The sequence below is a fragment of the Kwoniella mangroviensis genome (genome assembly GCF_000507465.2).
Source record: "Kwoniella mangroviensis CBS 8507 chromosome 1 map unlocalized Ctg01, whole genome shotgun sequence".
Classification (NCBI taxonomy): domain Eukaryota; kingdom Fungi; phylum Basidiomycota; class Tremellomycetes; order Tremellales; family Cryptococcaceae; genus Kwoniella; species Kwoniella mangrovensis.
Window position 1 is genome coordinate 2,844,412 of NW_027062533.1, and position 27,446 is coordinate 2,871,857.

The 27,446-nt window shown below is 44.5% G+C and overlaps 8 protein-coding genes across 8 annotated transcripts; 3 read left to right on the forward strand and 5 right to left on the reverse strand.

Annotated features, from left to right (window-relative positions):
• Positions 1-287: 287 nt before the first annotated feature.
• On the reverse strand, positions 288-6,811 carry I203_101054 (uncharacterized protein; the record flags this gene model as incomplete). The annotated part of the gene is made up of 32 exons (XM_065516800.1): positions 288-414; positions 481-586; positions 644-668; positions 741-819; positions 890-1,029; positions 1,121-1,335; positions 1,426-1,831; positions 1,897-1,976; positions 2,043-2,125; positions 2,185-2,221; positions 2,286-2,646; positions 2,711-2,754; positions 2,809-2,905; positions 2,977-3,063; positions 3,121-3,267; positions 3,354-3,427; positions 3,499-3,560; positions 3,623-3,643; positions 3,700-3,764; positions 3,817-3,861; positions 3,922-4,068; positions 4,208-4,257; positions 4,335-4,413; positions 4,477-4,868; positions 4,957-5,181; positions 5,242-5,260; positions 5,318-5,372; positions 5,434-5,582; positions 5,641-5,660; positions 5,745-5,965; positions 6,068-6,187; positions 6,261-6,811. The coding sequence occupies 32 exons, from the start codon at positions 6,809-6,811 to the stop codon at positions 288-290; spliced, it is 4,329 nt and encodes a 1,442-aa protein (XP_065373618.1).
• Positions 6,812-7,322: 511 nt separating this feature from the next.
• I203_101055 (uncharacterized protein) lies at positions 7,323-10,058 on the reverse strand (the record flags this gene model as incomplete). The annotated part of the gene is made up of 7 exons (XM_019146012.1): positions 7,323-8,442; positions 8,512-8,902; positions 8,966-9,269; positions 9,347-9,437; positions 9,529-9,590; positions 9,684-9,776; positions 9,924-10,058. The coding sequence occupies 7 exons, from the start codon at positions 10,056-10,058 to the stop codon at positions 7,323-7,325; spliced, it is 2,196 nt and encodes a 731-aa protein (XP_019004571.1).
• A 493-nt stretch (positions 10,059-10,551) lies between these two features.
• Positions 10,552-15,217, reverse strand: I203_101056 (uncharacterized protein; the record flags this gene model as incomplete). Its single annotated transcript, XM_065516801.1, has 27 exons — positions 10,552-10,805; positions 10,868-11,265; positions 11,342-11,470; positions 11,542-11,555; positions 11,613-11,681; positions 11,741-11,750; positions 11,816-11,835; positions 11,911-11,965; positions 12,029-12,072; positions 12,137-12,239; positions 12,323-12,591; positions 12,659-12,738; positions 12,797-12,875; positions 12,936-12,949; positions 13,016-13,090; positions 13,146-13,163; positions 13,225-13,309; positions 13,377-13,402; positions 13,474-13,498; positions 13,551-13,648; positions 13,722-13,741; positions 13,811-13,991; positions 14,073-14,146; positions 14,218-14,299; positions 14,359-14,446; positions 14,506-14,984; positions 15,049-15,217. The coding sequence occupies 27 exons, from the start codon at positions 15,215-15,217 to the stop codon at positions 10,552-10,554; spliced, it is 2,958 nt and encodes a 985-aa protein (XP_065373619.1).
• A 739-nt stretch (positions 15,218-15,956) lies between these two features.
• I203_101057 (uncharacterized protein) lies at positions 15,957-18,534 on the forward strand (the record flags this gene model as incomplete). The annotated part of the gene is made up of 6 exons (XM_019146014.1): positions 15,957-16,604; positions 16,685-16,808; positions 16,875-16,965; positions 17,031-17,373; positions 17,443-17,822; positions 17,904-18,534. 6 exons carry the CDS (start codon positions 15,957-15,959, stop codon positions 18,532-18,534), a joined length of 2,217 nt encoding a protein of 738 aa, XP_019004573.1.
• A 540-nt stretch (positions 18,535-19,074) lies between these two features.
• On the forward strand, positions 19,075-21,255 carry I203_101058 (uncharacterized protein; the record flags this gene model as incomplete). Its single annotated transcript, XM_019146015.1, has 6 exons — positions 19,075-19,264; positions 19,357-19,563; positions 19,648-20,053; positions 20,158-20,353; positions 20,438-20,631; positions 20,724-21,255. The coding sequence occupies 6 exons, from the start codon at positions 19,075-19,077 to the stop codon at positions 21,253-21,255; spliced, it is 1,725 nt and encodes a 574-aa protein (XP_019004574.1).
• A 440-nt stretch (positions 21,256-21,695) lies between these two features.
• On the reverse strand, positions 21,696-22,241 carry I203_101059 (uncharacterized protein; the record flags this gene model as incomplete). The annotated part of the gene is made up of 1 exon (XM_019146016.1): positions 21,696-22,241. One exon carries the CDS (start codon positions 22,239-22,241, stop codon positions 21,696-21,698), a length of 546 nt encoding a protein of 181 aa, XP_019004575.1.
• A 790-nt stretch (positions 22,242-23,031) lies between these two features.
• I203_101060 (uncharacterized protein) lies at positions 23,032-25,198 on the reverse strand (the record flags this gene model as incomplete). Its single annotated transcript, XM_019146017.1, has 8 exons — positions 23,032-23,523; positions 23,631-23,723; positions 23,792-23,868; positions 23,934-24,064; positions 24,244-24,492; positions 24,600-24,698; positions 24,822-24,944; positions 25,035-25,198. The coding sequence occupies 8 exons, from the start codon at positions 25,196-25,198 to the stop codon at positions 23,032-23,034; spliced, it is 1,428 nt and encodes a 475-aa protein (XP_019004576.1).
• Positions 25,199-26,257: 1,059 nt separating this feature from the next.
• On the forward strand, positions 26,258-27,109 carry I203_101061 (pyridoxamine 5'-phosphate oxidase; the record flags this gene model as incomplete). The annotated part of the gene is made up of 2 exons (XM_019146018.1): positions 26,258-26,898; positions 26,998-27,109. The coding sequence occupies 2 exons, from the start codon at positions 26,258-26,260 to the stop codon at positions 27,107-27,109; spliced, it is 753 nt and encodes a 250-aa protein (XP_019004577.1).
• Between the last annotated feature and the right edge of the window lie 337 nt (positions 27,110-27,446).

The window sequence follows — 27,446 nt, forward strand, 5'->3', positions numbered from 1 at the left end:
CGGTCTAGTTGGACTGCTTGGTGACCAGTCTAAGAGTACCCAATTTATAGGCTTCAGAGATTTGGATTGAATTCTGTGTCAGTTTGACGTCAGAATCGTCATCGATAAGATCTAGAGTTTAACGGTCATCTCCGCTCGAACATCTTCTTTTGTCGTGGCACGATAAGCAGCAGGCATGATAGCTCTCAATGCGCGACAATGCAGACAATCTACGAGATGGATACTAGCACAACATGTATAAAATGCAACATCGATTGTACTCCGGTTCTTTGTCTATCTAAGAGCGATCACCGTAATCCGCCAACTCTACCAGCAAGGTTCAACCAAGCGATAATCCTCCACGCTACAGCAATCGCAACCATGATCCCCATGTATCTAGCAGTATTTAGATCGTTCCAACCGAAAAGAGCCAACCTACCAGATCGAGATACAAGCGTGACATTCAGCTGAATTCTCAAAGATCGACTTCACTGTACTTACAATTGTTCTCCACTTTGCGCTACGCATGCACCTGATGAGATCTCCTCGTCAGTACAGTTGAAAACTAGTCCGACGGATTCGTTGATGATTTGTATTCGGGTTGCAGCTATTGGTAAAATCACAATTAGCTTCCTACCAGTCAATCTGGGGTGAGAAGAATTACCTTTCACACATGTACCCCAAGCCAGCTACAGGGTTAGAAAGTGTATCTCAGTCGCCGTTACAGAAGCCAACCATATGCTAAAAGATTGATGACTCACTCCGGCCAGCCATGTCGGTACACTCAACGATATCACTCCACTGACCTGCCCGATCATTGATAGGATAGTCGAAACGACGCTGCGGAGCAGAAAAGACATATCAGTCAAAAGGAAGAAAAGTAGTTGTTGATGTTGATGTCTCCACTCACGTTACGGTCAATCCCTCGGTCTGAATCCAACTACCAAAGATCATAGCGAAACTTTCACCCATGTTGACCATTGCCCAGATGGTTATCGCGAACTCGAAGTATATCCGTACGGAAGTTTGCATACCCACCCCAATGTTCATCTGTCACGTCAAAAGCATTATCAACATGGACGTCGAGGTTGAAGCTCCTGACATGGTCCGAGGCGTTGTCAAGAGAGTTGTGAGCACTCACGATGGCGGCATATCCAAATCCTCCAACTAGCTCGAAGCCCAGTTCAACGAGAGTGTAAGTAATGACGAAGGTGGCCGGTGAATATCTCGCACTTGATTTAGCTTCGTGCAGATACAGGTTTCTATCCGCCGGAAAAATCGCCATAGCGTTCAACAGACCGACAAAAGCGATTGCCGAAGTGGATTCGATAGTTATACCGATCCGATCTTGAGCACCTGCAGGATATAGACAGGAGAGGGAGCGCATCAGTCAGCAGCAGTTAGCATTGAGATGCCATGGTATAGCGAAGCATGATTCTCACTCACCTGATGGACCATGATTCAACCTTTGAAAGAACAGTATGAACATCCCACCCAGCAAAGGTGTCTGAACCAATCTATTGAAGAATACATCTTTCCTTCTCCAGAGATTCTTCCAATGACGTTCCAACACAACTGGCAGGGCGACTCTCATAGAAGTCGTTCCTCCACCTCTTGCTAGTACTTGTGACGTTTTACCTTTCTCCGATTCCCCCCCGTTCTCCTTGTTGATATGGGACGACCATCGGGAGGTCAAATTCCGTACCCGAGATAAGGAGGTTTCGTACCCTTGAGGTCGGGGATCGACAGATACCAGATCCAACAAGTGATCGGCTGGATTATAAAATTCGGATGGCATGGGATGTCCAATAGAACCGAAGTATTCAACAGCCTCAGATCGTTTACCGTTGAACTATCGTCAAGTAAACTCAATACCGCACCATTGATGCATGGGGGTCACGCAAAGATGCGACTCACAGCTACTACTCCACCTTTCGCTAAGAGCGTGACATTGTCTGCTAACTTCCATATATCACTTCGGGGTTGATGAATCGTAGCTGTACAACGATCCGTTAGCTACTTGCACCCGAAATATTCATGACAATCCTGAAAACGAGACGTACCTATGACTGTTCTTCCAGTAGCAGCTATGTCACGCAGTACTTGCATGACACTCAAAGCAATACTTGCATCTAAACCCGACGTGCTAACACAAACAACTCCGTTTCAGTCTTATCGTCGAGGTGGTTTAGAACGATGACTTACGGTTCATCAACAACCAGCACAGCCGGATCATTGATCACTACCCACAAGTCCATTTTCAGCTACCTTCTCCGCCGATATTCACCATAATTTAATGTACTCACTTTGAACGGCCAAACTCAACCTTCTTTTCTCACCTCCACTGATCCCTTTCAACAGCTGTCCACCAACCGGTAAATCCGCACAGTCCTTCAACCCCAACATCCTCAGAACTGTCTCCGCTCGTGCGATCTTCTGTTTTCTAGGCATCTTATCCGGTAATCGAAGTATGGCTGCATACGTGAGTGTTTCTCTGACGGTTAGAGAGGGTAGATGCCAGTCGTCGTCTTGCTCTACAAATGCCACATTGGACTGTGATGCTTGAGAGGCCACTTCACCTGCGAAGAGCAGTGAGCCGGAATGAGTGAATCGGGATAAGGGACCGGGATTCAGGGTACGTCCCGCGATAAGTTGTAACAATGTTGACTGAAATCGCCTTGATCAGCTTTGACCCTATTGAAGATACACTGGAGGACGGATGATATCTCACCTTTCCTGCACCCGATGGCCCTAGTATGGCAGATATTTCTCCAACTATGTGCACACATTCAACGACATCTTTCGCCAGCATCAGTAGGCGGGACTGACCTGGAAAATTTACGGAGACATCGTTAAGGATGATCTTGCTCTTATCTTTTATAGCTCCTCGACCTTTCCTCTCCCATGTCAAAGTAAGGTTCTTGACCTATCATTTGTCCAGTATCGGTCGACCTGTCAGGTTTTTCCGTCTAAGAGAGGCATAACTAAAGGACTTACGGCTACATCGATCTTATCTCTTGTCATGTGACTTTCCATCACATCCGTCCCTTTACCTCTGTTATGACTTTCTATCTCGGATGCATGCTGAAAAGAGTACGGTTCAGTATGGATAATGATGCACTCACATACAGATCCACTCACTTTCACACCTCCGGCAGGATATATCCATAAAATGAAGCAGGCCAGCGCATATTCCGCCACTGTCACACCAATTAACCCTCCGATCCAAGCACCAATGTTGATCGACGCATCGAAATTTAGACCATTGAGAACGTTGTTTCCATCGCACTGATAAGTTGGAGTCGCATCAGCATTCGCCGATTCGGCAGATGGGCAGTCGAAGTGTGAGGATGAGCATTGTGATTGGCACACACCTGATTGAGGTTGGCGGCTGAATCCTGAGGACAATCAAACACACGGTCCTTGAATTGGGTGGTGGCGATTATACCTGAGTGTCAATAATAGTCATTAGCCTCGATCACATCCCAGCAGTTTTCAAAGGAAAAATTAACACCTTACGAAAAGAGTAGAAATACGGACTAAGCCAGCGTATCCAGGCGACATAGGCAGGAACATGTGTTCTGAACGATCGATATAAGTACTTGAACTTGTTCCATCAGTGGTAAATCGAGGAAAACCTTACACAATGAAACCGGAACTCATACTGTGACACGATGTTAATCTCTATCTGCCATGAAAGGATAGGTAGTAGATACTTACATCATAAAGAGGTTGAACGCATTGCCAACTAAGGAAGCAGCAGAAAAGGATCTAAGAAAGGATGCCTATGGAGAATCGATGATCAGTGAGGATCAAAGGGGGAATGATGAGACCTACCGAGACCAAAGATAATCCTTGAGTAGCAAACTGAACCAAGATGGTCTATGATCATGAATGAGCAGAACAGTTCTGGTGAGAGTAGTTTGTCTGGGTTTCACTTACCGAAGCAATTGACGTGAACAGCCTCGCAGCTAAATCTTCCGTTCTCAACCTCGAGATGAAATATACTAATACGACATAGATGGTGGGTGACAATACACTGGGTAGGAGGTATGAGATAAAGTCCGATGCAATATATGGCGTGACATCCTATTTCGAGGCTCACTCATCAGTGTTTTAGATAAAACAAAGCAAAAAAGCGATGAGAAACTCACGTAAAGTCGGTCCTACAATATCATTGACAATGAGCTCGTCGCCTCATTAGTGAGTACTCTAGCTTTTGACTTACTTCTCGTTCACGATCGAAAATGATCAAGTCGGTACAGAACTTATATATCCCTTGAGTCCGGGAGAAAATGGAAACTATAAGTATCCACATATCCTCATGAGGCAGGATCCTGAAATTTCTCACTTACAAAATACTTGCTGCAAGTAGAAAACACCTGGGATCAACTGGAAACTCAAGTTTTTCAAGCTCTGAATACCTGTTGGAGTCTACATTCACCATTTCAACGTCAGCGTTCCGATCTAGTCTCCGCTGTAATGTCATTCACTCACTTCAGGTAACCTGTAATAGGTAACACCGATAATCACACCCAGTACGATCGCCTGAACCAAAAACCCGACCAATTGAGGTACGTTTCTATACCCGTTCCGGTGTGCTCTAGCGGTAAGCACAACAGTTTGTTTCCAAAATCCAGGTCTTTTCTCGTCCCTTGCATCTAAGGATGATCCACCATTCTCAATTCCAGTATTCTCTATAATCTCGTTAGATTGAGAATGTCGAACTTCGGAGATTGAGGAGTCAATTGAGCTTTTAGACAATCTATTTTCGAAATGATTCGGTGATCTAGAGTTCCAAGCGTTCACTAAATTAGACACGCGGGATCGAGAGGTTTCTTCAGCTTCGGGGGTACGGTTGTCAATGGTAGATACATCAATTAGGAAATCTACAAAGAATCAGAACAAATCAAAATCAGCATCTGTAAGCCAAGACCATGACATTATTTGGACATTGAACAGGAGAGTTTGGCTCACCTAAAGGATTTACACCCTTCTCCACATGTTCTCCTAAACTACCAAACCATCCCAGACAATCGCTCCTCAAGCCGGAATATACTATTTCACCTTTCGATAATAACGCGATCCGATCGAATATATCAAATGCGTCTGATCGAGGTGCGTGTATGGATAAGATGACCGTTCGACCTCGACGAGCAAGGTGTGAGAGCGTGAGAAGGAGAAGATAGGATGTAAAGGCATCTATGATGGAAGATTTTCAGTTTCAGTTCACGATAAATTGCAAACACGCAATCAACTAACCTAGACCTGAGGTGGGTTCCTGTCAATCTCGAGATCATCAGCATAAGAGATGTTCGGGTTACGCAAGTAGACTCACATCAAGTATCAATACACTAGGTAATGTGACCAAAACACATCCAATGGACAGTCGTCTGACAACCGATATCTACAGTCAGCATGCCCTTTTCCCACCCATGCATACGTCTGACTCACCGTTTTTCTCCACCTGAGATACCTTTCCTCAGAGGTCCTCCAACGACAGTATCAGCTGCATCTCTCAATCCAAGCTCGTCTATCGTTTGATCCACAATGAGGGTTATAGCTTCGTCCAAGAGTGAAGTGGGCAATCGCAATTTCGCAGCCTAATCCGATATCAGATATCAGTTTCCAGGCCAAATCGGAAAAGAGGGATATGCTTACATATGTTAGAGTTTCTCGCACTATGATCATATGTCAATTGATATCAATCAGTATATCCCCATTCTAACGGTGTAAGAAAACAGAGGGTAAAACATGACTCGTACCCGTCAAACATTCTACTAGATAATCCTGTTGTCGCACAAACCCTATTCGCCTTTTCACTTCACTCTTACCCAGCTTCTGACCCCTGACGGCCGTTTGTGAAGTTGATATTTGAGAGTTTGCGGCGTAGTAAGCTACTTGGCCGGATTCAGTTGGTAAGCCAGATAGTCGATGGGCAATTGCGTTGAGTAATGTGGTCTTTCCTGATCCGGATCCGCCGAGACTACATCAAACAAGGGGGAGAGTCAGGACATTGTGAAAAGTAGGGAGATGGGAAGAGTGGGTTAGTACACAGATTGAAAGATGGATTGACGATCCCACTCACATAGCTAAGACTTCCCCACTACGACATTCACATCCTACATCTTTCAGGATCCACTTCTTCTTCGGTTTATCTTCACCTATCGCGGCAGGCTGTTTCTGGCGGAAGAAACCCGGTATCCATCTGCACCGCAATAAATTAGTCCAGGTCAGCCGTCTGAGTCATGTGGCCAGGAGGATAAGAGGGTGTTACATACGGGATGACTTTCTTATTTGGTACACCTATCGTCAGACTTTCCACAGAAAGATGGAATGGTAGCGGCGGAGGTAAGTTGAGTAGAGCATTGACATCGTTCGATCGGGAAATTGCGATGTCATGGTTCGATGGGAGAGGTTGCAGTTCATGGCTTTCGGGATTTGATCGGCTGACATGATCGATTGTGGGGGATCGCCGTGGAGATATACCATTGGCTGAAGGCAGATGGGACGTAGAAGGTTGCTTTTCAGCCATGACAAGAAAACGTGACTGGGGCACACCATCGTTACCCTTGTCCGACCGATCTTCTAAGTCATCCTGCTTGATCGATGACACTGGCTGGTCCAATTTTCTGTCACTCGGACCTGCTTCTAGACCCTCAGACACTCGGTCTCTTACTGTTGGACCATGTCCCAGAGCTTCATCCCTTGAAAGGCGTCTTGGCGAGATAACGGGTTGGTCGATAGGTGGTCCTAAGATTGGTATCGTCCTAGAAGGTCCAGCAACCCCTTCATCATGCGCATTTCCTTGATGATCAAGTCTATCTGACATTGCAATTCTTGGCTACTGAAGACCGTAAAGTAAGTTCAGGCTGTGTACATTCTCCCATTGACAATTGCACTCGTACTCGTTATGACAGCCCCAGCTCAATTCACTCACATCACGATAATCAAAGATCGAACCAAACAAACGCGATCCTCCTCTTGATAACTCGAATTTCGAAGATCGTTTTCAGACGCTTTTTGCAATACACTGGCTCCTGTTGGAACGTCTCTATATACAGGTCTTGGATGTTGACATGGCAAATACAAGCACAGAGCCCATCTAACGCTTTGACAGGCTGGCCCAAGACTGTCCAGAGATGGATCGTCTGTTCTGTTCGAAGATGCCCGTCTCCGTTTGATCATTGTCATTAGTCTCCGCGTCATGCTCCCCACCCTCCAGGCACCTCTACATCATCGGATCAAGACTCAATCGAATACCGAGATTATCGGATGCAAATCATCGTATATGATCACCATGCATAGACGTATGATATGAATTATTTCAACAACAAATACCTCTACTGTTGATCTTCATCAGGAATCTCTAATCTAGGTCTTCCCACTGGCCCTGGTCCCGACCCTTCCTCTTTGTCAGAAATGGAGTCGAGTCCCTCTCGTTCTGCTTGCCAACTGCTTTGTAATCTCGTTAATTCACCTACCAACCCCCAAATTGTCTCATCAACCTTTCTCAATACCTGGATCCTCTCTTCCAAGCTACCTGCCGCCGTCACACTACTTGAATCGCTCAGATTTGGATGCTGGTGTTGTCGGTCGCCGAGTAAATCGGAAGACGAAGGAATCAATCTCGGATGAACGGTAGGTAAAGTTTCCCAATCATCCAAATTGATATTTTCATTCTGGTTTCCAACTTGAGCTTCGACTGGTACTTCCTTTTCTTTGCCTTTGCCTTTAACCTTCCCTATCGATGCAGAATGGAATGTCGAGCCCCCAAATCTTTTCAAGGCAGCTTCAGCAGCTTTTCTTCTCACCGCTACTTCATCCACTTCCACAACTTCCTCAACCTCTTTGTCGTCATTTTCTCCTTCTACTTGCGGTATAGGTCTAGCTGTACCAGTGGGAGAGAAGACAACAGGAGGATTCGAAGAGAACGGAGTGACGCTGCCTGACATCTGTGGTGTAGCAGGCACAGAAAGGTGAAATTCCCTTCTTGATATGGTCGGTGGTGGATTTTGACCTGCGGGCTGAGTAATTCTGCTTGATGAAGGTTGTGAAAGGGGAGGAGTGAAGGGAGAACTAGGTCCAGCATGGGTAGAAGACTGTTGGAATCTTGGTGCAGCACCTAAAGGAGCCGGGAAGAAGCGACCAGGAATGATCGGACCACCCCATATACCCCTTTGTAGTCTTTCGTCTATACTATCCTCCCTTCGCGCTGTATTCCCCTGACTGCCAGCTTGTGGTAAGGCAGTGGGCTGTGGTACTGGTACTGGGTTATCCCATCCCATTCTGGGTAATTGAAAGTACTCGTTGTACGCTTGTTGTATGTTGTTCCTATCTTGCTGCTGAGGCTGCTGAGGTACAGCTCCAGGCTGGGCGGGTGGCGGATTACCTCCAGCAGCATTCCGCTGAGCTGCCGCTCGACCAGGTGCTGGTGCAGGGGTATGCAGGACATCTCTTCGACTACAGATAAAGACCATCAGTGTATGTCAGCTACTGCACTGCTTTGTGAAGCCAAAATATATAGCTCACCAGGTAGGACAGCTTTGTTGCCTTTCCAACCAACTTCTCAGACAATGGAAATGGAATATATGTCCACAAGCCAATTTCTTCGGCGTCTCATTGGGTCCTCCACCCTCTCCACTACCAGTGTTTCCTTCTCTTTCAGCTACTGCTCGAGGGATCATTTCCTCCCTGCATATTATACATGTTCTATCTCCACCTCTTTCCATCTCTTCTTCAGTCGCATCGGGATAGAGGGCGTCCATATCTCTCGTGGCTCTTCGGTATCTAATAAGATCACCACAGCGAGAGATGAATGACCGTAATGTCATATAAACGTCTCGAAGGATATGCAGTGGAAGACCGTAGTGAAGAAGAATGACAAGGAAGAAAGAGAGGTATGTGAGGAGTTTCATGAAGTCTGAAGTATCATGTCAGCACATGAACAGATAGCGGACAGGGAAAAAGGCACATGGTCGCTTACCGACAGTCAGGTCAACATAAAACAACCACATAGATTTCTCTTCCCAAGGAGGAGCATCTGCTCTTCCTCTTGCTCTTCTCAGGTCTACTAGTCCAACCGCATATCTAGCAGCGGTACCTAAGATCGAAGCGTTCAGAATGGTGAATTCAGATGCGAATAGTACCATTGCTGAGACACCTTCCGATAGAATAGCTTCTATCGAATATGATACCAGGGCGAAATCGAAGATCGCCAATAAGACGATGATCGAGGTTATTCGGATGTGATATAATGTGGGTGGACCTGGAGGTGGTATTTGATCCATCTGAAAATGAACACACAACACAATGAAAATCAGTATCTGCAGCCATCGTCGATCGCACAACATGACAAGAGACTCACATAATCCACCCTATCTGCTGTTATCCAATGGAAGCATTTTAGAAACAGCAGTAGACAGTACATAAAAGCGAAAGGTGCTGAGAAGTCGTCTCTACAGTAATCAAAGTTAGTCAGGGACTTCTTGATTCGAAGCAACATGGGTAGTACAGTTTGAGTAGCGGTTACGATGAGTGATCACTTACCTGAATATGGTTAAAGCTAATAATGACTCCGTCAAGAATATCCACAATCTCTCGAATAAGTGCTATCGTGACATTATAATCAGCTTATACTTTGATCCAAAAAGACCGACGATCGGAAGCTGACACGGGGGATCTGTCATGCGAATGCAACACACCTCATATTCTATAGCCCTCAACTGACCAAAGAAGATCTTCTTCAGGCCAATGCCAAATAAGATGGTATTGAACAATGCAAAGTTGGCTAAGACCTATGTATGGATATAAAACACCTAAGGTCAGCAAAGACTTTTGCAATGGATGGTTGCCATTGTCGATGTCACCCTTGTGTGACCCTTGATCTGTCGTCCCCAGATCATCCAATATACACCCTCGCTATAAGCCAGCCTAGCACTCACCATCAAAGCCCCGCTACTTCTCCCCAAAGCTACCGCAGCGGCATAAAAGTTCGGCCTGGTGTTCAATGCGGAGTATACTACTCCGCTGGCAAGGAGGGTCGACGAGAGACCATATATCGCCAGACGAGGTACCATCTTGATTATACGTTGTTAAGAAGGAGGAGGAGGAGGAAGAAGCGAAGCGTTCTCAGGTGAACAGACACGGGGGTGCACTTCTCTTCGAACTGTCGTGTGCGGTCCTCCTATATCCGCATTTCAGCTCTTCTGATGTTCTGGTGGATGATCGCTATCTCAATATATATGGGTATAGAGTTGATGCGAGGACAAGAGAGAAAGGAAGCTGTTATGCAAAGTCATGCTTTGTATTCGTTACTTGTCATGTCATCATCATCAACTTCGCTGTGACGTGTCTGTCTGCCTGTCGGTGATCACCGCTCTCACCACCTGGTTCAGTCGCAAATACATGCAGCACAAGACACCAGACGATACATGTTTAAGAGCCCATTCCTATACTTGTTTCGCTCATAAGGAGGAGACTATACTGTCCATGTTCACTGCCATGAGTGTCACTCATATTATATCATTTTGCTTAAAGAATATGCTACCCCATATCCTGTTACTTTTCGATTCACTCCCAATTTAAAGTCCATCCTTGGTTCAAATCACCTCCCACATCACTGACCTTGACCCTGCCTACTTGATCATCATACTCAATTTGACTACCATCTACATCTTGTCCATTCAAGCTGACTTTGGAAGGCTTGTTCCATACCCCAACGATGGTGATGGTATTCACCTGTCCATCAATATGATAATTCCCTTGAGGGGTCGAACATAGTTTCCCATCAGAAGCGACGAACGAAAGACACGTTAATTCGTTGACTATACAAGAATCAGTGTATAAGCTTGCTTCTCACTACCGTGCCAGAGAACCTCAAGCTTACCTGGATAACTAGCTCCATCATCTACTTTCGCGTCTCCCTCCGCATAACCTTTTCCATCAAGAGCCACCAAGATCCCATATCCTCCATCCCTAGTTTCCTTGACGGTATATTCCGGTTGATCATACACCAACAGCACGCTGCCACTTCTCACATGTACACCAATCTCACCAAGGGGTAAGGAAATACTGATATTGTCAGAGTTGGAATTATCAACTCTGGAATGGGTCCACCAATCTACCCAGAATACTCCATTGTCATTAGGGAAAACACCATAGACGGTTGATTCGTTTGGTTGAAGTACCGGTGTGACCAATATGGAAGATCCGATGAGGAACTGAGAATCAATTGAAAGATATGAAGGGTTTTGGAATTCATGGAATAGTGGCACGACAGGTGGTCTATCATCAATATCTAGGTCAGCTATCCGCTACATCGATGGGCACATAAGACAGCATACATCGAAGATAGACTTACGTTCCGCCTTCAGACGCTTTAGCGAACAAAGTCTGCCAGTATGGCAAGAGGGAATATCGAGCGTTGATAGCTTTGATACTAGCATCTCGTACCGAGTCCCAAACATATGGTTCTTGAGACAAAGCGAGTCTAGAATAAATGAAGAATATATCAGCTAGAGCAGTAATGTGAAGTGGTCGCCTTCAGCTGTTATTACTGACTTCGTATTGTGGTTCTGAGTATGATCAATATGGTCAGCTGAATTCTGGTCCTCCATGAAAGCTCAACTCACCCTGTAGAACGGGAAGAATGCGCTCAATTGCATCCATCGATTACAAAGTTCCTCGTCGGTATTACCATTCTACAGTCATCGTCAGCTATCTTCGTTCTTATATGCATACACAGATCAATTCAACTTACAAATCCACAGCTATCAGGTCAATTATCGTCAGCTGGATCCTGAATCGAAGCGAAGCAGAGAAAAATATAGCTAACGTATCAGGTCCGACCATTGGCTAAGATAGCACACAACCATGTTAGCTAATCGAACTATTGATCAATATATCTGAGAAAGAGATTGAATAACCCACAATACCAAACAAGTTGAACTGTAAAACTCCTTGGATGGCTCTCTTCATGTATGCGCTGAATCGTGCGAAGCAGAGTCTTTGTCAGTCTTGTGCGAAATTGACTGGAGAGCTCGCTTACAAAGTAGAATAATTGTCCCCAAGCCAATGAGCAGTCTTTCGACCCTGCGATGAAATTATCATTGTAAGTCACAGGTTCAAAAGCTGAGTTGAAAATCATGTAGCTCACTATACCAGCAAAGGTTGATCTGGCCACCATGAAAGGTCTTTTCCCAGGCTTAAGCTCCAGCAGAGTATCGTGCATAGCCAACTCCTCCATCGTTCCCCATAAGCTGCATTCAATATCTATCAGTTTCGATTTCGTTCGAGCTGGGTACGACTGGCGATCCATAGAGTACAAGAAAACCCAACTCACTTGTGGACATTATACTCTTGTAAACCCCTATAATGCGTCGCATTTGGACTAACAGTCTTAGCAGATAATCTACCAGCCTGATTTCGGATGGGATAAGGAGGTTCGTCGACATAAGGTATGTCAGGAATGTAATCTGGCAAATCCGGTGTGGTCGGTCCAGAGCCCCCGTTTCTCTTTGCTTGTTGGATCTCAGCGGTGTATGATCGACGAAGCGCGGTGTTCTTAGGTGCGGTACCATTTTGTCCATAAGTCAAAGTACCATTTACAGTCTGGATATCACGAGCATCAGCTGAAGTTTCGATAAGCTGTACTGAGCTGATAAGCAAGGGTGCTCACTATGTTGCCACTATATCCGGATATATTCGGCCAGTAACCTTCTGGAAAATCTACTGGAGGAGCTTGCGGTGTGTAATTGGCTATTCCAAGTTATCAGCTGCGATCATTGTAGTAGATGCTGGTCTGGCCGCGGCTCACGAGGTACGACAGTAGTATCCTCGATCGGAATGGTAGAGTTGGTTGCAGAACCATCAACGAATGACGAAGGTTCATTCATCTATTTCGAGATATCAGCTTCAGTGATCCTTTGTTCGCTGTAGAACGGTAATGAACCCACATCGAGCCAGATACCTGATCGTCAAAAGAGAGCCATCAGCGTTGCAATCATGGGCAGTAAAAGTCAATAGCGAAGCTCACCGTCAAAGTCCACTACTTGACTGAGGTTGTAAAACGCCTCGGTCCACACCTGCTGCATCTTAGGGTTGAACCAGTCTGCCACCATCCATCAGCTTTTGTTGCGATCGTTGGATCAGCTGATAGAACTAACCAGGGAAGACGGTGAATCCTGACAGAAGCATTACATTCAGCTACGAACAATGACTTACAAGATACAGATGTCAACTCACCTGGCCAAACTGCTCCCACATATTCAGTCCCATCAGGGTTCTTCATCCAGACATCAAGCTCGTGACCACGAGAGTAAACGTCGAACTGATTGATAAAGCAATCTTTAAACTTGAAACTAAGAAATGTAAGTTGTGTATCTTCCTTGACTTACTACATCCGAATCATTGTAAAGGTAGCCTATGCAGTAGATACATCAGGTCCTCGATATTGTTAGGATGGCGTTGCCAAATATTGCTCAGCTGACTTACCGATGGCAGCATCGATGATTGGGATCTGAAAGAAAAGTGAGCTACCGCTAACAGAGCCATGAAGACATGTAGCTCACGTAATGCTGGTTCATAGAATGCAGCTCGTCCACAAAAGCCTTATACTCGTCCGGAGCGTAGTTTTGATCGAATTGGAACTCTCTATAAGCTCTCATCCCTGCGAGATATCCGATATCAGCCGTTGTGTGAGCCGAGATTTATCCCTTCATTTAGTATTTAGTGATACCCACAATCGATATCATTCCATTGTCTGTCCGAGGGAAAGTTCATCAGCTGTTTGACCAGTCCGTGGAGGAACGTTTGAGAAAGGCTGACTCACACTTCCAATGGAATGCCAGCTTCCCTCATCCTCGCAACTGTGGTCCTCGTATCGTTGACCGAGGTATATCCCCATCGACAAAGATGGAATCCGAATGACCATTCTGGCATGACTTGAGGAAGACCTACGGCTTGTGCGTATTGAGAGGCTACGTGGTTGGGTGATGGTCCGGAGAAGAAGTCTAAGGGATGAATGGTAAACGGTTAGTTGACAAAGAAGTAGAATATAGAGGACAGACATGTGCGAAGACGAATACACTGACAGAAATCGAAAGTTCCCCCAATTGCCCTGTACTCGATCACACCGTCTCTTAGGATCACGTCCATCCCGTTCGAACTACGACACATGATGCATTCAGCTGAAATCTTGGGCGTTTTGGCAATCCGCAATAGTTGGGCGAAACTTACTTGAGCAAAAAGACACCATGAGACATCAATTTCTTACGTTGTTCGTCCCATCTTGTTTCCATATACATCGGATGAACACCGTCTAAACACGATATTAGCTGTTAAACATCGATTTCGGGGGACTCAGGGAAGCAACCTCACACATATTCTCATCCACTGGATCACCAACATCCCTGGTCCAGAAAGTCTGAACCGTAGCAGATTCGTTTCTCCTGTACCCCGTTCCAGCCTTCACCCATGATCTCACGTCAGCTCAACCGTATAGATGATGGTCATTGGGAGACGTACTATGACTTCACCTAGACCATATATATTCGCACCATTAGGTAGAGCCGAGGACAACTGTAAATACTGATCCTCAAATACCAATGGATGAGAAGGCAAGACCGTATAATTACTATAAGCACCTTCGATCTGAATCGATTCAGTGTATGTTGGGATATTCTCCGATCTCGTATCGAACAAAATCGCATTATCTTCTTTACGTGTTATCCAGAATTCAAACGGATCAGTTTTATACTCGAATTTCAGATCGCTCTTATCTTCCGAAGTGGTACCATCAGGACGAGGTAAAACGTATTGAGGGACTTGATATTGATGAATGTCATTATCGTATATGTGGACATGTAATCTAGATGATGTTTCGTATTCTACCGAAACGGTAAGGTAGGAAATGTCATTTCCGTAAGCTGAACATTTGTTGGTAAGGGTGAGGTAGATCACAAGACCTCCTGAAGACGAAGGAGTGGTGTTATCGACGTTGTAACCTGTGATTCATTTACATTAGATACCTGCGGTTCAAAGGAATGAGCCCAAGCTGAGAATACTCACCAGTGCATTGAGTCACATCACCTGAGAATTCGGCTTGCTGACTGAGTACTGGTGTATTGCTAGATACATTTTGACCAGCATCTCTAGCATGTAGAACGTATTCAGATACTGGTAGTGCAAGAGATACTAGAGGAGTAATCAAGCTGAAGACTAAGGTAGTTAGTCTCATCTTCAACAACGATGATTGAGAGTGACTGGTAAATGTTGTTCAATGAAGATGGAGGGAATGGTAAATGATAGATCAGATAGTACATATATATCATCCAGCTGATCACCCCCACGGGATCCCTACCTCCCCAAGATAAACAGAAGTCGGAGATGACATGTCCATCTAAACACCTCTGATCGATACTCAATCAGCATGATGAGAGAATGACGATCTCTCCTTCTGTTAGTCTGATTTCGAACAAGCCTTAGAATGGGCGTCACGAGGTGCGACTTACGCCTCTGGGAGTTGCAACCATACTGCATGAGAGCTAGTCGATCCCGTAAGCATGCGGGTCGAGTGAAGCAATTGCCGGCGGGGACATTGTACGCATGGTCCAGGTGAATGACAATATTTATAGATGAGTTAGCTTGGCGTGCGGAGGAAGAGGACGTAGATGATTTTTAGCGTGTGTTCCTCTTTGTTGGTCATGTGTCTCATCGACATCCAGGTGGTCGACCTCCACCGGCCGGGGAAGATGATCGGGGTTGCGGTGATATCAATACTGTGGCACTACCTCCTCAAGTGGGTTGGAAGATGACCTCCACTTGCCACGAGCAGATTTGTTGAGCTTTTATTTTTCTGGATTCCACTTGAATCTTGGTGTGAGGAAAGAATCACTTCCACATTTATTGATACACAAAGCACCTGCACTAGTCTTGATACCCAAGCCGTATCTGCATTCGGAGCAAAGTGTATCACAATGGCCAAAACATCAAAAGCATTCAAGAAGTTCGCTTCGTCCGGTAAATTAAAAGATCAAATTGCCAACCGACGATCAAAGCAACAATCCAAGAGGAAGCAAGATGACAGGAAAGCCCAGAGGCAGAAACAGCGTGGAAATGCCGATGAATCCGACTTGGAAGGCGATGGAGAGGATGATGAAGATGATGAAAGGGAAGCTAGGAAAGTCGGTGATGCAGGTGTAGGAGGTAAAGCTGGAGGAGTAGCCAAGACGGTAGATGAGTTGTTCGGTAAAGGTGGGTTGGACATCGAAGCGGGGGACGAATCCGAATTAGAAGAGTTGAACTCGGAAGATGAAGATGAAGATGAAGACTCGGAAGGGGAAGACGGCGAGGAGGATTTGCTGGATGAACAAGCGATGAAAAAGGCTATGAAGGATTTACAAAAGAATGATCCTGAGTTCTTCAAGTACTTGAAGGAAAATGATGAAGAGTTGTTGGATTTCGGTAAATCAAAGGGTAAGGCTAAGCAGGATGATGAAGATGAGGAGATGGATAGTGATGATGAAGATGTCGAGGATGAGGATATGGAAGAAGAAGAGGAGGAGAGGAAGAAAATCAGTGTAAATGGAAAGATGTTGAGAGGTTGGCAAGAAGGTATGCTCAAGGTGAGTCTACGAACTGACGTCCATTCGCTTTGCCCGCAGCTTGATAGACGAAGATCAAGCTGATATATATCTCATTATAGCAACACTCCATTCGATCCTTACGAAAAACGTTGTTGGCCTTCCGTGCCGCAGCTCACATGAACGAAGATGATGGTGACCAAGGTACTGGTTTGGATACCAAGTATTCGATCGATAGTGCTCAAGGTGAGTCCAGCTGAAATACGAGAAAGGATCAAATCTCAGTCGAACTGATTCTTGAATATCTGCTAGTATTCAACAAACTTGTCGTGACTGCTCTCAAATACACACCTGTGGTCGTTGCTCATCATTTCCCCTACAAGACTTTGGCAAATGGTCGGATGTGAGTCAAACCATACTTTCGCCGTGCAGCTCTACATTCCGCTAATCACAATTCCATGTCTTCAGTAAGCTACAACAACCTAAAACGCCCAATCAATCCCTCAACCGACTTATCCTATCCCACTTCTCAACACTCTTACACCTTATCAAATCCCTTCCCACCACCCCTTCATCGCTGTCTTCTGGATCTACCGATGAAGACGCAGGCTCTTTGCTGCTCGTAGCTATAAATGAGTCTACAAAACTGTTACCGTGGATCATGGGTGCCAGAAAACATTTGAGAGCTTATCTGAAGGTGTTGTTAGAACTTTGGGGTTCAGCAGGTGATCAAGTCAGAATTGCAGCTTTCTTGGCTGTTAGGAAATTGTTCGTGATTGGTGATGATGCTGTAAAAGATTTGTGTTTGAGGGTGAGTTAAGAACTCGAGATCACTCTGTTTGCGCAATTCACTAACATTGGACTTGGATTGTCAATATAGAACATCTATCGATCCCTCTTACCTCCTCTTCGAAACACCACTCCTCACACCCTACCATCCCTCAACCTGATGAAAAATACAGCATCAGAGTTATACCAACTATCACCCTCGTTATCATACCAGCATGCATTCGGCTTCATCCGTATGCTCGCCTTCCACTTGCGAAACGTCATTCGATCAAGTACGTCAGGTGGATCAGGTGGAAACCAAGAAGCGTTCAAGAACGTATACAACTGGCAATTCGTGCATTGTATCGATTTCTGGAGTCAGGTTTTGGCTGGTTCAGCAAGTATACAGACTCAGAAGGATAATGGCGGATTAGAAAGTCCTTTGAAACCTTTGATCTTCCCTCTCACTCAGATCAGTCTGGGTGTTATTCGGTAAGTGATATTTCCCATATGCATAAATGCAATTCCGACATCTTTACCCAGACTGATGTTTTTCTGGTTTGATCTTATTAGACTTCTCCCATCATCGCGTTACTTCCCTTTACGATTCCACATTCTCCAATCCCTCATGCGAATCATCCAAAAGACAGGTGTCTACATACCCCTGGCCCCCTTCTTATTGGAAATCCTCGATTCGTCCGAATTCAAAAGAAGTAATCCAAAGAAAGTAACTCTCAAACCATTAGATTTTGAGTACATCATCAGAGCTCCCGCCGCTTATCCCAAAACTAGAATATTCCAAGAAGGTTTAGGTGAAGAGTTGGTCTTCTTATTAGGAGAATATCATTCGTTGATCTCACTTAATATCGCTTTCCCCGAAATCGTCCTACCTGTCCTCATCACCCTCAAGCGACATATCAAGAAATCTCAAGCTGGTTCACCCAAAGGCGTATCTCAACTAAAGACTTTGATCGATAAGCTTGAATCTACCAAGACGTGGATCGAACAGAAAAGACGAAATGTCTCGTTTGCACCTAGAGATCGAGCTGAGATAGATAGGTTCCTTGAGAATGAAGTCGTTGAGAGTTCGCCTCTAGGTAATTGGATAAGACTCCAGAAGAAGATAAGGGAAAAGAGAAGAGCGGAGATTGAGAAATCTTTTAGGGAGAGACAAGGTGCAGAAGACGATGATGATAGCGAGTAATTGTAGTAGGTCTTCGCAGGGTGAGAAGCAGGGGGATTTCCATCGAGTAAAGATCATTGTTGATAGATTAGGTATATACGTTCATTCTCATCATGCATGTTATAACTTCGATTGCTGAATCTGATCTATGCGAAATACCCACGAAGGAAGGACCAAGGATCAAGTATACAACGTATCCATGTGCTGATATGATTTAAGGAAGAAGGCGCCTCGATCTGATTTAGCGCCGACTGATAAATTACTCTATCAGCTGAGTCTTCAGTCTTCGGATTAAACTTAAGATCAGCACTCTGAGGACCTCCACTTGAAAGATCCACCCAACATCTGGGCATGGGCTTTGGCGCCGACTGATCGATCTGTTCGAGTACCCATAGTACAAACATATAAGAGCATCGAAGCGACCCTACAGCAGTATCTGTACGTGATCATCACCTCAACGACTGAAATATCGATACGTGATGGTATTCACTGTATCAGGTAAGTTCCGTTTCAACCGATCAACCGATCTGTGGTCAGATAGCATGGCTAAATCAGAATGGAATGGAAGATGCCGATTGGTGGCGACAAGCTATCGTCTATCAAATCTACCCTCGATCATTTGCCGATCTGAATGGAGATGGGATAGGTGATTTACAAGGTATCACATCCCGTGTCCCATACTTGAGAGACTTGGGTGTGGACGCAGTTTGGTTGAGTCCTTTTTACCCTTCGGCATTGAAAGATGGTGGTTGTGAGTGATCAACCATCTTCCTTACAGATATCTTACATATTCGAGAGATAATAAAGATTCTTTATCGTGATTGATGGCACGGCGATATCTAGATGACGTAGCGGATTATCGAAATGTCGATCCCAAGATTGGTACATTAGAAGAGTTCGATGAGATGAGTCGTGCATTGAAACAAGCTGGTATAAGGGTTATCGTGGATATCGTACCTAATCATTCGAGTGATGATCATCAATGGTTCAAGGATGCTTTGAAAGCTGGTAAAGGTTCTACTGAGAGGGATAGATATATCTTTAGGGATGGTGAGTCATTCTCCTTGTAGTACACAATAATCAGCAGTGACTTTCACTAATCTTACTGATAATAATTAATAATTCGGTATACAGGTCTGGGTCCAGATAAATCCCAACCTCCTACAGACTGGCAATCCATATTCGGTGGACCATCCTGGACCCCCTCCGGAACGGGAGACGGTCAATGGTATTTCCATTGGTACGATTCCTCTCAACCCGATTTCAACTGGGATAACGCCGATGTTCGAGAGGATTTCCTCACAACACTCAAGTTCTGGGGTGATAGGGGGGTATCGGGATTCCGTATAGATGTAGCACACGGTCTGGCAAAAGATATGTCCGAACCACTACTAAAATGGACCCAGTTGAAGAAATTGACAGAGAGGAAATTGCAGAATGGGAATGGGAGTTTGAAACATCCTTTATTGGATAGAGAGGAAGTGCATGAGATATATAAAGATTGGAGAAAGCTGTTTGATACCTATGATCCACCTTTGATGTGAGTTGCTTTCATCTATACAATCAAACTCGATCACTTCTACATACATCACACATAAAGGCATGTATACTAACGGAAAACATTTTTGTGCCTATGTACTGTAGGGCCGTGGCAGAAGCTTGGGTAGCACCCGATCAAAAAGGTTTATACGCCTCTTCAGATGGGTTAGGTCAAGCTTTCTCATTCGATATGTTACTTTGTAACTTCAACATACAAGAGTATCGGGAATGTATCGATCGATCGATAGCGGAAGCCAAGAGAAATAAATCAAGTACCACTTGGGTTTTGTCAAATCATGATGTGAATACTGTACTGAGCACAATCTTGGCCCACTCAAACAAGGGTTCAATAAGCCGTAAATTACTCACAGAATACTTGTGATAGGTTATTCGACACGCCACTCGATTGGGTTTACCTGATGTACCCAACTCGAACCTAAGAGTAGCCAAGAATGCCCTCGATCCTTTCTTAGCCGATAGGTTCAAAAGTACCAAGCTCGACATCGAAAGCGGTTTGAGAAGGGCTAGAGCAGCTATTTTAATGATTCTCGCTTTACCCGGGTTAACCTATATTTATCAGTTAGTCCAACATGCCATCTTTTCATCTAGGTCACACCTAAGTATACGAGCTAACTGATTGATTTTTTTTTTTCATATTGTCAATGTCGTAGAGGTGAAGAATTAGGGTTACAAGAGGTGGTAGATATCGAACCTTCACAACGACAAGATCCAGCATTTCATCGTACGAAAGGTGAAGAAATAGGCAGAGATGGTTGTAGAGTACCTCTCCCCTGGTCTTCCGCCTCTGCAAATTTCGGGTTCGGTCTTGCCTCAGGAAAACCAGCTCACCTACCTCAACCACTTTGGATGGCCGATTATGCTGTTGACACCCAACTCAAAGATCCGGAAAGTACATTGAACCTCTACAAGGATGCTTTCAAGTTGAGGAAACAGCTTCTAGGTCCTGAAGATGAGTTTGAATGGGTCGAGAATCGTGATGAACAAGTGCTTCATTTTAGGAGATCAGAGGGATGGCAGGTGGTTGTGAATGTCGGAAAAGATGAGGTGGCGTTACCTATTGGTGAGGTGCTGCTAAGTTCGAATGGCAAGTTGGAAGAGGGTTTTAGGGGGAAGATACCGGGAGAAACGACAGTGTGGCTGAAGAATGTTCAACTCAGTGAAATTGGGTCATGTGTAGATTGATCTCTGTAGAATTGGACAGAATAACAAATTCTGTAGATGTAGACTTATTGACATACAAATATCATATTTATGTGTATTGACTTGGATCATAAACAGCATCATCGTAATTGAGATTTTTCGGCGAAACACCTACCTAGACAGTAACAGATGCGGTATGAGTAATGTGATTGCAATATGGTTTGAATACATCATCTACCAATGTAATACTGCTTTTGAATGATATGAGTTAACAATCTTTCTCAAATGAATAACAATCACCGTTCCCATCCTTACCTAAATGGTAATCCTCATTACCCTCACCCTCAAGCCCTCCCTGTTCAGGACCGTCGGTGGGTGTCTGCGTAGGGAAATAATATTCTGATCCGAAAGACGCAGCCACCGCACAACCCAGTATAACACTCACGCAAATCGCACTGGTCCATCCGAATGTACGATTGTCGTTATATGTTGGATATCTCTCGTTGGAGATGTATGAGGGTTGTTTGAATCGGACATAAGGAATTAAGGGTTTGTACGTGGACGTGGACGTGAACGTGGGTGGACGTGGAAGGGATTTCCTCTTCTGGGGTAGTACTTGGATTCTGATCAACGCCAGCTTCAACGTTCTCGGCTGTTTCAGTGCTTGTTGAGTTAGCGTTGGTGTAAGGGCCTTCTTGATCAATGAGGAGTCGTGTATCCGTAAGTGTCAAAGCTTGCATGATACCTATATTACTTTCTTCATCTTCTCTAGACGGATCATGAACTATCAATGAGCTTGAGTAAATATCTTGAAGTGAACCCTCATTCGAGTCATCGTGTCTGTAAGTGAATCCAGGTAACTGGATTGTATCAGGTGTGGTAATTTGACTGGGAGTATGAGTATTAATGTACCGAATTGAACGTTCATCCTCAAAGGGGATTGATATGATGGTATCTCCATTTCCAGCATTGTGATTAGCATTGTGATCAGGATCTTCCCTTCCTGTGTTGGATGAGGATGGTGACATGATAGTACCAGTAATTGGTTTGGGTATTTGAGCAAGAGCAATGATGATGATGATGCAGATTCAAGCTTTCAGGAGGATCCGTAAAGTAGGAATCGATTTACAGATGGGGGGTAATGTGATTATGTGTGTCATAAGCTTGAGTACAATGTTCGAGTGTTTGAGTTTCGAGTATTTGAGTGGTGAAATACTCTTCAATGTTCGACCAACGATAATTCCAATTGACAATCTTGTATTCGAGTACTTACGAATCTTGGAGTGGCCGCAGTAAAGCGATGCTTATTATAGCTGAGTTTGAATGATCCGACAGTGCTCTTGAGGACTCTATGGTATACCCAATCATCTGGAGAAAGGAAGCGAAGATGACTCCCGTGAAGATCGTTTCGGATTGTCCGTCAACAATTCCGAGGAGCAAAGTATGTAAGTTCAGACTAGGACGTGAAGCCCAATCAGCAGGAATAGCTATGCATATGCGCATATCTGATTATGGCTATGATACAATATAAGACCCGATATGATGGCTAGAACAGCCTACAACAAACGACCAAAATGAAGATCAAGATAAAAACAAGAGACAAAGTTTTACAAATACAGATGTTTTACCCTCCTACCCTTCTAAAAACAATCACGTAGCGATTATCCGTTACCTTTCGGAAGTCAGACACCCATTCAACAGGATACAGTCGATCTCTCTTTGGACCCAAGTCCATTACCGACAATATCTAATTTCCCCTCATATGCGGTAGTTTATCCAATATTCGACATGTCACTTTCGTTGAGAGCCAAAAGCTCCTTACAGTCTCAATTTACCCATCAACCCTTTGACTCCCTCTACTACATTTTCCACCGAACTCTTCCTCGATGTTTCAGGTCTTGTCTCTTTCTGTTCGACACTCAATCCCTCATTCTTCTGTATATTTATAGATGGATTACCATAATCTCTCTTTTCGATCTTATTGCCAGTATCCGCACTTTCATCTTCTTCCACGCCAGCATCGTTCATCTTGACAATCTTGATATGTCGAGCATCATCCCTAGTGGCACTATTGGGAGTTTGCACCTCATGATGCGTCTCCTCATCAGCCGTAAAGTAACCGTACGAATCAGACATCGGTTCCTCCTCCGTCATTGACAGCGGCGTGACTACGGTGGGCACCAGGGTGGTAGGTGATGCTGAGAGATTCTGCTGTTCTGTCGAAGTGGAATTAGTGGTGGAAGTCGACGAAGAGGTTGTAAGGGAGTTTGAATGTGAGCCTGCTCGGAGACGGTTGGTAGCTTGAACGGCCTGTCATCCAATATTGGAAATCAGCCTGCAGCTCATAATATGGGAATGTCTGCCAGATTTGGAAAGTAGGGAAGTTTTGAGAACGAAGGAGGAATGCAGTTGCCCACCCTTATTGCCTTCTTCCATTTCATCTTAGCATTCAGAGCTGGTATGACCGCATCTGTAAGGTCGTTCTCGGCTGCTGCTCCTTCCGTCATCCACTATGCGTGTGGGATGAGTCAGCTCTACCGAAGCTAAAGGAAGCAGTTTAACAAGTGGATCAACCTACAGGATGTTTCAACGCCTCAGTAGCTGATATCCTCTTTTTGGGATCTACAACCAATAAAGCTTTGATGAAGTCTTTGGCTATTGAACCGTAGACAGACCATGTTAGCGATTCTTTTCGTTGTGCTGTAGTCTATCTAGCTCACCAGTAGGCGTGACTTTCTTCCAATACCTCTCGTGGAACACTACCCGGCCTTTCGTCATCTCACGGAGTAAAGCGTTTTTGTCCGTCTCTCTGAAAGGAGAATATCCACATAATATAGTATACGCGATGACCCTACAGACAACCAAGATATCAGCTTATGACTGCAAAGGTGATTCCTGATTCAGATCCCTCTGTTCCCAACGATTTCGATCCCAGTATCAACCCCAGTGGATTGTACGTCTCTTCAGTCTGCCATCATATTCCTCACTTCATCCTCGAAACCTTCGGAAGATATCATTCTGAATACTCACCCTATACTCCAACAATCGCATTTCGTCCCATGTCCACTCCCCGTCAATACCTCCGGCGCAGCATATCCAAAACTTCCCGCAGCATCTTGTAGCATCTCTTCAGGATCTTCTAGGTGTTTGGCAATACCGAAATCCGCAATGACGATCTGAGAGTTTGGATCTTTCGTCTTGTATAGGATATTCTCTGGTTTGAGATCACGATGGACGATCTGATGGGAATGGAGATATTGCGCTGCTGAGCATATTTGTCTGATATACCAATGTACCAATATATCGATATATCATTTAGCACCAAATACTGAGTACCATCAAGAAGAAGATAATTCCGTTGAGAGATGAAAGTTGACAAAACCCACCTTATACATTCCAATGCGTCCTTCTCTGTGAATTTACCTCGTTCAGATATCCTATCGAATAGTTCGCCTCCTACTGCAAGTTCGAATGTGAGGTAGAATCTGCAAGTTCATGACAAAACGGCGACATCAGTGTTCCATCGATACTTGAGATCAAGTCAGACTTGGTCGTGCGACACATTTCTCAAAGCAGTGAATAACCATATGTGTGGTTTGATCACTCACTTATCCCTCGATTCGAAATGGTCCCACACATGTACGATATTAGGATGATCCAATCCTGTCAGAACGTTGATCTCATCCATTACAGCTTGTTCATTATCCTTCACTAGCTTTTTCGATATTATCCTGTACAAGTGCGATCAAGCAGATGATATGATTAGTCGATGGTGTCTATTGCGTATGTACTGACAAAATGAGGATCATTGCCATACTCACTTCAATGCAACTTCCTTCTTCCCACCTTCCCTGGGCGTCCATGTAGCTCTTACGACCTTTCCAAAACCCCCTTTACCCAGTAACTCCTCTAACTGATACTCCTTCTTCTTCTTGAATGAAGGAGGTTGAGATAACATGTGATCTCGGATATTGGAGAGATTCATCTTGGCTTGGTTGGTTGGTTGATTGGTTGATTGGTTGATTGGTTGATTGGTTGATTGGTTGATTGGTTGATTGGTTGGAGCCAGCAGAGCTCAAGTTGTAGTATATGTATTTGTAGAATGGTTTTGTCGTTATATGCTTCGGTATAGGTAAGAATGATTTGTAGATACGATGATGATGTAAGAATATGGAGATGTATGAGTGAAAAGATCAAAAGATAATTTTGGAAAAAGGTTGGTGAGATGTGATGTGATGGATTTATTTGTTTACGTTAAAGTTGCGAGTGGGTGATGTAACCTGAAGACCACCCGTTTGCGGTGATAAGCCAAGGTTGCGGTTGGGGATGTGCAGTAACTGCGGTAAGGTCTCTGTTGATTCTGGACTTTGTATACTAGGGTGCGGCACAGAGCTATTCGTGAGAAAGCTCTAGCTATGATTGCAGCCTCAAAGGGACGGATATCGACAAAGGAGAGTGGAGAGATGAGTGGGAACGCATTGGTCAAATCCATGAAAATGATGATCGTCGGCATTTTTTAGGTTTTCTCATTTCATTTCGACCAGCACTAAAGGAGTACGACATGGCAGCTTGATGCCCATGATCGAGTTGGAGCTAGGACTCAAGCCCATGATAGTCCTCGTCTGTGCGGGTTGAGAAGACCTTTACAGTTTCTCTCCACGTCTTTCTTTCAGGAGAGCATCACCCAAGATCGCATCTCCAGGTCAAGAGTTGAGTTGCACTGCACCTTGTGTTGTCATATCTCAAGGTCGAGACAGATGGAAGTTAGATTAGTTCCTACTTCCCTTCCGTCGGAAAGAAGAAAGAAGAATCGCTGAATAAGTTTGTTCGTTAATCGCCGATCATCTCATCCCTCGTATCAACAACATACGAACCCATCCGAACTCGACTCGAGTATCTTCACATTGAACATACAGCGTATAATACAATTCGTCCTGTGAGACATATGTCATCTACAGCAAGAGCATACATATTGCGAAACATCAAATCGAACCTTAGTACCAAACCATCTCATTACATTCAAACGATCAATCTCGGAAGAACCATGTCGACGCAACATTTATACGGTACACCCGCCCCTCACCCATCCGACCAAGATCAATCTTCTTCCACTCCATCTTCCTCCGCACCTGAGAAGCTCCATCTCACTTCTCACAATCAATACAAGACCCCTCGACTCCTTCGAGACAATCTACACACCAATCCTCTAATTCAATTCAACAGCTGGCTCTCTGCCGCGCTCGATCCCAAAGATGGTCAACCCATTGTGAAAGAACCAGAAGCTATGACTTTATCTACCTCCCTTCCCAGTGGTATACCATCATCTAGGATCGTCTTACTGAAAACGGTAGATGAGAAAGGATTTGTTTTCTTTACGAATTACAATTCACGTAAATCGCAAGAACTGTCCAATAACCCTTATGCAAGTTTGGCATTCTACTGGAGAGAGGTATCTCGTCAGGTTAGAGTGGTGGGTAAAGTCGAGAAAGTATCTAGGCAAGAATCGGAAGAGTACTTCAAAAGTAGACCTAGAGGTAGTCAAGTCGGGGCATGGGCTTCACCACAGAGTAGTGCTGTCCAGGAAGGGGAGGTGCAGCAGATTGTCGATGAGAAAACCAAAGAGTTTGGGGAAGAAGGGGAGATTGATTGTCCTCCACATTGGGGTGGATGGAGGATCGTACCTTTGTAAGTGCATATCCCTATCTCGTCCTATTTCAATTTATACAGTTCCCTCAATGGATGTGTAAACGCTAATATCACCTCCGTCTTCATTTGCACTCGTAGCGAGGTCGAATTTTGGTCTGGTCAACCATCGAGATTACACGATAGGTTCAAATATACCAGACCTCAAGACTCACAGGAGAGTCAATGGGAGATTAACAGGTTGGCTCCTTAAATTTGGAAGGGTACGATATTGCGCGAAGGAAGGATGCAGCTGGACAATCGGATCGGATTCGGTAGGGGAAGAAGGTGACATATTAAACTATGTATCTAAGTGATATAGAATGGGTACATGCATTATTGGTCATAAGGAATCATGTAAAGGTATCGTGTAAACTATAAATACAAATTACAGCGTGACTCAGGAGGATACGGGACAAGTAAAATGATACTGTGAAAAATCAAGCATGAGTATGAGAGTATCAATATTTAAAATATATGGTACAACTTTTGTCAACGGATAGAGTGAAAAGCAATGTGATACTCCAGTAGAATTAAAGGCGTTGCTGTTA